This window comes from Chaetodon trifascialis, chromosome 1 (genome assembly GCF_039877785.1).
Source record: "Chaetodon trifascialis isolate fChaTrf1 chromosome 1, fChaTrf1.hap1, whole genome shotgun sequence".
NCBI classification, from domain to species: Eukaryota; Metazoa; Chordata; class Actinopteri; order Chaetodontiformes; family Chaetodontidae; genus Chaetodon; species Chaetodon trifascialis.
This window is the reverse complement of record NC_092056.1, coordinates 15890387-15898739: the sequence shown is the minus strand read 5'-3', so window position 1 is coordinate 15898739 and position 8353 is coordinate 15890387. Positions and strand designations below refer to the sequence as shown.

Sequence of the window (8353 nt, the reverse complement as noted above, 5' to 3'; positions counted from 1 at the left end):
ATCGTCTCAGTTCGACATGGCTCAAAGAAGTTGTGATAAAAAAGTCCGTCCATCACAGCCCGTAGTCTCGCAGGTTTGTAGCGTAATTTCTCATGTTTACCTCTCAGAGTTTTAATCAGAACTGTGTCTGCTGCCAGAAAACCATTAAACCAAAAGTGAATCATTTGTTTCCGACAGGTGAAGTCGCTCAGTTTCGTCAGAAAAGAACACAAGCTAACGCTAACTGCTTTAACTAACACTGTGGTGGATCAGTTCTCTCCTCCACTAAACTCTGGATGCTAACGTTGAGATACAGGAGCACAATGTGCAGCATTATGAACACTGATATACGTTCACTATGCTGCCACTTTTTCTTGAGGGACCATTTACAAAAGGTTTATATGCTTCAGTTAATCAGGAATCTTTCTCGATACTCATCAACCAACACACTGACACAAAAAAGGGCAAAGGCAAATGAATTTGTATTATATGCAACGTCACGAAATGTGAAATTTTACACGAGTAAATGAATGTTAGAAAATGTTCTTCTTTGTCCTGTGTAGCCCAAGAAGTGCTCGTCCACTAACAGTAAGGCTGGGAGATCCAAGAGGGCTGAAGTACGTCCGCATGTCAGATCTGCCTCTGGTCCAACAGAGAAGCACACAGATGACCTTTTTGCTAAGGAAGAACAATACAAGTAAGATGTCCTGTTCTGGTAACTGTTGGCTTTGCTTTGAGTGAGTAAGTAAAAGGTTTCTTAATTTTTAAGACGATCTCTGAGATAAGTAAGTTTTGAAGAGGCACTGATCCACACATTGATAAAAACAAGTTACACTAAAAGTGAGTTTGGGACACAAATTTGGACAGGCTGAACTGTAACGTTCAGCTTCAGATGATTGATGATTCCTTCATCAAAGCTATAGAGACATTCCTCCTACTTAATCTACAATTAATAATCTTCTATCAAAGGTGTCACATGACATCAGGCATGCAGTTGGATATATTGCATTTCTTGCAGTCCTGAGCAGGAAAATCCTTGTTTATATAAAAATTTTCATTATAATGTTATCATTCTCCATTTCCTTACTTCAGACTCTTAAATGCAGAGCTGGAAGCCAAAACAGCAGATCTGGTGAGACAGGCAGAGCAGCTTATGGTAAGTTATCAACATGTTGCCATCAATTAGCTGAAAAGCTCATTTGTTTTGTCATTTTTTGGTGAGCAAAGACTTAAAAAGTGAATCTTTCGGATTTTAGAGAGAACAGAGTGAAGTTCTGTCAAAACCCATATCCACCCTCGTGCTGACAGACATTGAGGATGAAGAGGATTCAAGGTAATGCACATCTTAGGCTCACGTGTGCCGCAGAAATGATTGCAGTGGTTAATTTTCTCGAGACTGCTGCAAACGTCTTCATTTATTCCAGTGAAACACTCAAGCCTTCACACAGACCATTCAAATATTCATAGTGAATTTAAACAGTGCAAGAGAAAGAACTTAATCAACAAAAATCAGCCGTTTCTTTCTTTCCTTATGTGTGTACTGTGTATATCTGTTCACCTCCAGGATAATAACACCTCATCAGTGCACTGTGCAGGAGCCCCGTGTGAAGGTATCAGCTCAGAATATGAAGTTTGAGTGTCTGTCTGTGTCTGAAACCTGTAGACTCTTTGCTCAACAGAGTTTACAAACCTAAGGTTTAATTAGTTAATCCTGTTGGTTAACATTACGACATTTCTGTTTGTCCTCCCTTTTCTTAGGTGGAGACCAAAAAAAGGGCCACATCATCACAAAACAGGGCTACTGGAAAACCAGAAAAAGAGCCGTGAGTTTGATTGTACATAAGTTTTAGATCCATTTTTATTCAAAACAAAATAGCACATTGGAGGTCATACATTTCGTTAAATATATTTTCTGAAAGTTTTCACACTGATTTTTGAACTCAGCCCATGCCATACTGCACACACTGCACACTGCACATATCACTTTATATTTTATACACACTGCATATCTCATCTGTTCACTTACACTTTTTACTTTTACTGCACTGCCACTCACTACCTGTTACACGTCACCTGTTTACATACCGTGTTGCATGTGATTTTATGGTTTCATAGAAATTACTTGCACTATCTGCACCTACCTCGTACTGTTTATACTTCATGCCACTTGCAATACTTACTTGTATTTATATATTTTTTTGATATTATGGCTATTTGCAATTCTGGTTAGATGCTAAACTGCATTTCGTTGTCTCTGTGTTGCACTCTGGCAATGACAATAAAGTTGAACCTAATCTAATTGATTTCAGAACCCGAAAAACATCTCACGTTGATGATTTAGCAGCTGTAGGAGACTCGGCTGACTTTTTCCTGGCAAAGACCATTCGTAGCATGGAGGAGAAGATGAACAACACCGCTGCTCATGACAATGTTGCAGATGATGTGTCTAATGCTGATGACAATGCAGGATCAGGTAATGTTTACGTCACAAGCAAACCCCAGTTTTAGTCATTAAAAATGATAAATCAGAAATGATGTGATTTTTTTGTCACATATTTTGGGGTTTTTTGAAACTTTCATGGACTTCTAATTCTGATTGTGTTCACTGCTCTGTTTTGTTCAGGCATTTCAGATGCTCAAATACGAGTTCTGAAGGCAAAACTACGGATCATGCAAGAGGAACTGGACCAGCTCTCATGTGAATACTATAAGAAGGTACTGTAAAGTTTGGAGATAAGCAATGATTCAACTAGAGCTGCTATGGCCCCTCCATATCAGTAGAAGGGGACAGAGCCTCAGCTGAGCAGTAGCTAGTAAAAAGTTGATGTGTTGAAATAATCGTGTTGGCATGAAGTCTCCATTTCTAGAAGCCCTTAACAGCAGAATATAAAACACCTGTGGTTGTATTATTGTTGTGGAATCAGCCTTTCTAATAGATAACTTTAAAATTGAATATTGTACATATTGTTTATAGATTGCATTGTGTCTGTTGTTGCAGGATGATGAAAACGATAAGCTGAATGCAAAAATTAAGGAGATTGAGGAGGATCGAGCCAGACTGCAGAAGACAACAAGCATCCAGCTCACACAGATTGAAAAGCACCGAGCTTTAGCAGACGAATCTGGCAAAAAATGTGATGGTCTTCAATTGCAAGTGTCTGCTTTACACAAGGTCTGAGAGTATTCTTCAAGTTGACATGTAAAGACTGACAATAGACTGCAAAATGTGGAGTAAAATGTGTCACCATCTTCTATTCCTCATGTGAACTGTGCTCTGTGCAGGAAATAGAAAATCTGAATAGATCCCACAAACAAGCAGCAGCCGTCCACAGCACTGTGGAGGTCCGTCTGAACAGAGCCTTGGAGGAGGTGGAGAAGTTAAAGACTCAACTCAGCAAGATGAAACAGATGAATAAGGTAAGAAAGTGACTGTCGGTGTGCTGTCAGAGCTGAAAAACAGATACTCAGTTTAATTATCATAATCACTCCGTAGTAGAAAAATAGTGTTGCTGACTTGTGAACCAACTTATGTTTCTAATATTTCTCTTGTTCATTTACAAATGTTCATATTCACTTTTTTGCATTTTTTTTAGATTGTTTATTTATCTTAACCACAACATGTGCAATGTGTAAAACAGGAAATGCTCCAAAAGCGAGCCAAATTTTAAGATAATAAAAAGTTTGACGTAAGATAATGAGCTAAAAATCTTTAAGGTAAAAGCATCCTTTTAATAAATATTAAAAATGGGGAGCTCAGTAACTTTGCACAGAGATAAACTGCAGCACACAGAGCCAGTAAGTTATAAAGCATTTTCACTTTTAATTCTAACTGGTTTGCAAATGAGACCTCAGGTTACAGAAATATTGGGTTCTGCTTAACTTTTCCTGATTTCAGTCTTTTAAATTCTTTTAAAATAAGGACAAGATAAGCGAGGAACATCAGAGTAAAGAAAATCTACTGGCTGAAAACAAAATGCTAAAAAAACAGAAAGCAGAGCTCATTGTGGGTTTCAAGAAACAGCTCAAGCTGATCGACATCCTCAAGAGACAAAAGGTAAGTGTCTCTATTGCACCCTGTTAATACCCAATACCCTGTTCAGAGTTTTTAATCAAAATATTAACTGACCAAGTTTTGTTTCTGTGCAGATGCATTTTGAAGCTGCGAAGCTGCTGTCGTTCTCAGAGGACGAGTTCATGAAAGCCCTAGACTGGGGGAAGTCATGAACACAGAGGATGGATGAAAAGAAAAGTGGTTTAAGGTGCCTTGATGCATTTTTAGAGATATTTCTACGTATTGTGCAGCAAAAAGATGTCAGTTTGATAATATGACAATTAAAAAGATTGGAGTTTGAATTTAGAGTGAATTTAGATTTAGACATTTGTCTCCTAATTATTATCACATTTAGACACACAACTAATTAAGATCCTGTCAGCAGAGTCTCAATAAAAAGATGTTTATGAATCATCTTCTTGTTGCTGAATGCTAAACAAATACACACTGAGAAACAAGGAACTCACCAAAAAATGGTACATGGTTCACTTAAACTGCCATCTAGTGGCATAGTGAGCAATTTCAGGGGGAAAAATCTAATCATTGTCTTCCCATTCGTCTTCAGAGAACACATCTGCCTGACACGCTTTAAAGTTTTTTCTGAAGTCCTCGTCAAAGTGCTCCAGGTCATCTTCACGGAGTACACCCTGAGAATGGATACACTCATGGTCATACACTTGTTTGATCTACACAAGATATGAACCTGTGTGATATGATTGATGATCTATGCATGGCCTCGTACCTTTGGAAGGTATCCAAGGAGTTTTGTTGCGTGATGTTTTAGAAGTCGCTGCCGCTCCTCTTCAACGATCTGTCTACGCAGCGCCTCCCTCTCCTCCTCAATTGCTCTTTCTTTAGCCTCGAGTTCCTTGAAGAGAGTCGTCAATGTTATAATCAAAGCAGGTTATTCTGAATAAAATGACATTCTGCAGTACGAGTATTAACAGTGGCAGTAAAACTACACCCGCACCACCCTATTCTGGGTGTAATTATGCACACAGAGAGTGGTTTGTACCATGTCAGCCTCACGCTGCCGTCTCTTGTCCTCTATCAGTTTCTCCACCTCACGTTTGTGCTCAAGTTGCTTCATGCGTCGTTTCTGGGCATTCATCTGTTCTATCCGATCATCCTCTGCAAACTTGGCCATCATCATTCTCCTGAAGGCCTCCTCTTCCTCTTTCTCTGCCTGCCTCCGCATCTCTTTGAAAGCCATCTGCTCCTGGCAGGTCCGCTGCATCATCAGCCTCTGTCGGATTTTCTTCTCCATCGCTTCCTGTTAGGTGAAAGTTTGGAAAGATATTCAAATGATTCAGGTGCCGTAGAGCACACAGGGCTGTGTGTGTTAAAAAGTGATCCTTACAATTTCTCTCTGCCTGTTAGCCTCTTCTTGTTCTTCAAAATAATGTTCCTCACGGACTCGCTCCATCTCATCACGCTGCTGCCTCTCCTCTTCCATCTTCTCAAACAGCTGGAGGAGAACGAAGAGGAGTGATTCCGAGTGCCAAATACACCTGTTTTTGTTTTGAGCATTAAAAAGAAAAAGATGTTGCCTCTCACAAGTTTATGAAGGTGCTCCTTTGCTTCGTTTCTCTCTCTGATCTTAGCCATCCTGGTCTCCTTCATGTGATCTTGACGTCTCACAAACTCCATGATGCGTCTGTTCTCGGCCTCCATCTTTTCTTGCTCCATGCGTCTCCACTTGGCCTGCTGTCTCTGAAATTCTTCAATGTGCTGCTGAGTGACTCTGGCCTTCTCTAGTTTCAGCTGTCGCTCCCTTCAAGACAACAACAGATCTCAACAAATTCATCATACTGCCTCAGTCTTAATGCTTTCTCTGGAAGCAAACGGAGTGCTGGTTGACACAGCTTTAAATCCAAGTCCTGACTGTCATGTTAAGCAAGCAACGTGTTATTCATTCATGTTAGAGAGTATAAGAATGATATAGGACTCACATCTGATCCTCCTCGTAAATCTTCCTGACAATCTCATCAACCATGAGCTTTTCTTTGAGGAACTCCTTGTATGCCTCTTGTCTCTTACGCTCCTTCTCCATGAGCTGCTCCTCCAGCTGTCTCTGATGCTGCACCAGTTCCTCGTGGCGCTTCTGCTCCAGCTTCTGCTGCTCAATGACCGCTTGCTCATGTTGGATCTTCATCTTGCGAGCAAAGTCTGCGTCCTCACGCTAACACCAGAGAAACAATATACAAAGGGTATAGCCTGTGGTATTCTCTATTCAGAATGCCCACTTGAAGTGAAACTCTTTTAAAGCGAAAAGCTCATTATAATTTGGAGGAATCACAACTGACAGCACTTTCTACATTTAATAACACTAGATCTCTACTTATGGCTGATATTGAAAGAAAGGTTCTGCTCACCATTGTCTCAAACCTCAAAGCCTCCTGCTCAGCAATCTGTGCAGCTCTTTCCTTATTCAGATATGCAGATCTCAGTTTTAACTCCAACTCTCGAAGCTCCGTGCTGAAAATAAAAATAAATTAGTGATTATTAATGATGAAGAGGCCAAAGCAGAGAAAGATGTCACAAAAGCAAAAAGTGTTGCATTTGTATAATGACTGAGAATATAAAGTCAGTGAAGGTAATGAAGTGAGTGTGTGTACCTGTTCTCTTTAATATACTGCCTCATTTTCTCCTCTCTTTGCGTCTCATAATCGATCTGGGCCAGTTCTTTAGCTATTCTCTCCTCTTGTTCAGCTTGCTTTTCTCGTTTTATTCTCTCCTCTTCTGCCTGCAAGTCAAATCATGAGTTTAGGTAACTAAGTTAGTAAGTTACAGTTAATATCTTGACGATATGGCGCATCAGTGTGGAAAACAATGAAGAACAGACCACAGTTTTTACCTGTTTTAATGGCAATTACCATCCATCCATCCATTATCTATACCGCCTATCCCTTTCGGGGTTGCGGGGGGCTGGAGCCTATCCCAGCTACAATGGGCGAGAGGCGGGGTACACCCTGAACCGGTCGCCAGCCGATTGCAGGGCCACATGCAAAGACAGACAAACATTCACACTCACACTCACACCTACGGACAATTTAGAGTCATCAATTAACCTAATGAGCATGTTTTTGGTCTGTGGGAGGAAGCCGGAGTACCCGGAGAGAACCCACGCATGCACGGGAAGAACATGCAAACTTCACACAGAAAGGCCCCGCCTGACCCGGGGATCGAACCGGCAACCTCCTTGCTGTGAGGCACGCGCACTACCTGCTGCGCCTGGCAATTACCAATAAAACAGAAATTGACAAACTATTAATAAATGTATTATTGCTCAATGCTCACCCACAAAAGTAGGGGTTGCTTTAAAAATGAATATCTTCAACGCTTTTACCTTGACTGAGAGATTGTTAGCTGTCAAACGTTACCTGTACAGCAGACAAACATACCTTGAGCAGAGCGCTCTCCACTTGCCTCTCCCTGGCTTCCTCCTGCACCTGTCGCAGGTATCTCCGCCTCTCGTGGCTCTCCTGGTCCCGCAGGCTGGCCTGCAGCTGCCGCTCTCTGTCCACACGCCGGGCCTCCTGCTCCCTGCGCTGCTCCTGGCTCTGCCGCTGAGACCATTGCTGCTGGTTGTAGGTCCGGTTCCAACTCTGTCCCAGTGAAAAAGACACACACTTTAAGGAGACACTGAATAAACTACTACAGGCGAACAGTGACAATGCTATGTTACATTAGCTGCTGTTCGTAGCAGTCAAGCTAAAGTGAACTCTAACTTCGATTTGAATTTACCATTTTTGCGATGCTTTTCGTCGACTCTCGCCTTCTTGCTTAACTTTCTTATTCGTAAACAATTTTGGATCAATTAATTTGAAATGAGTTTCGATGCACAGTCGCCACGAGCGACTAATTATCCATAATTAACCGGAGATGTCGCTAGGTTCGCACGACTGTTTAGCGTTTCGTTGTCCAGGGAACGCCGCGTCTCCCGACGGTCAGCCAATGAAAATGAGTCTTGACAATGACGTCAGGTCCGGGAAACTCAAAAGGAGTCTCGTGCACATCCTCACGGCACAACACAGTTAATCTTGTAATTTTTTTTAGTTATATTAATGGGAACATTTCACATACATGTCAAGCAAAATTCACACATCTTTCTTAAAATTTCCTCAAGACAAACCACAAAGAGCGTACTGAGTAGTTTGGTGAGTCCCCTGAAAAACAATAATTCATAAGAAATTCAACATTGAGAAGATTGTTTCAGGAATAAACATCATATAAATATCTGAGCTTCAGGGCTTTACTGTTGACCTACAGGACTTAAGTGTGGCTGCTTTGGAGGACAACATTCAGAAAAACAATAGCCAA

General features: G+C 41.1%; 2 protein-coding genes across 2 annotated transcripts; one reads left to right on the top strand and one right to left on the bottom strand.

Annotated features, from left to right (window-relative positions):
• The first annotated feature begins 16 nt into the window (after positions 1-16).
• tex9 (testis expressed 9) lies at positions 17-4389 on the top strand. Its single transcript, XM_070958339.1, has 12 exons — positions 17-73; positions 543-676; positions 1072-1135; positions 1236-1312; positions 1544-1589; positions 1738-1802; positions 2289-2452; positions 2603-2694; positions 2978-3151; positions 3262-3396; positions 3899-4033; positions 4126-4389. Exons 1-12 carry the CDS (start codon positions 17-19, stop codon positions 4201-4203), a joined length of 1221 nt encoding a protein of 406 aa, XP_070814440.1. The 3' UTR covers positions 4204-4389.
• Positions 4390-4394: 5 nt separating this feature from the next.
• On the bottom strand, positions 4395-7968 carry mns1 (meiosis-specific nuclear structural 1). Its single transcript, XM_070958327.1, has 10 exons — positions 7778-7968; positions 7435-7638; positions 6649-6776; positions 6406-6508; positions 5983-6212; positions 5588-5804; positions 5391-5498; positions 5046-5303; positions 4773-4898; positions 4395-4677 (listed from the first exon to the last, which is right to left on the bottom strand). The coding sequence occupies exons 1-10, from the start codon at positions 7778-7780 to the stop codon at positions 4567-4569; spliced, it is 1488 nt and encodes a 495-aa protein (XP_070814428.1). The 5' UTR covers positions 7781-7968; the 3' UTR covers positions 4395-4566.
• Positions 7969-8353: the final 385 nt, after the last annotated feature.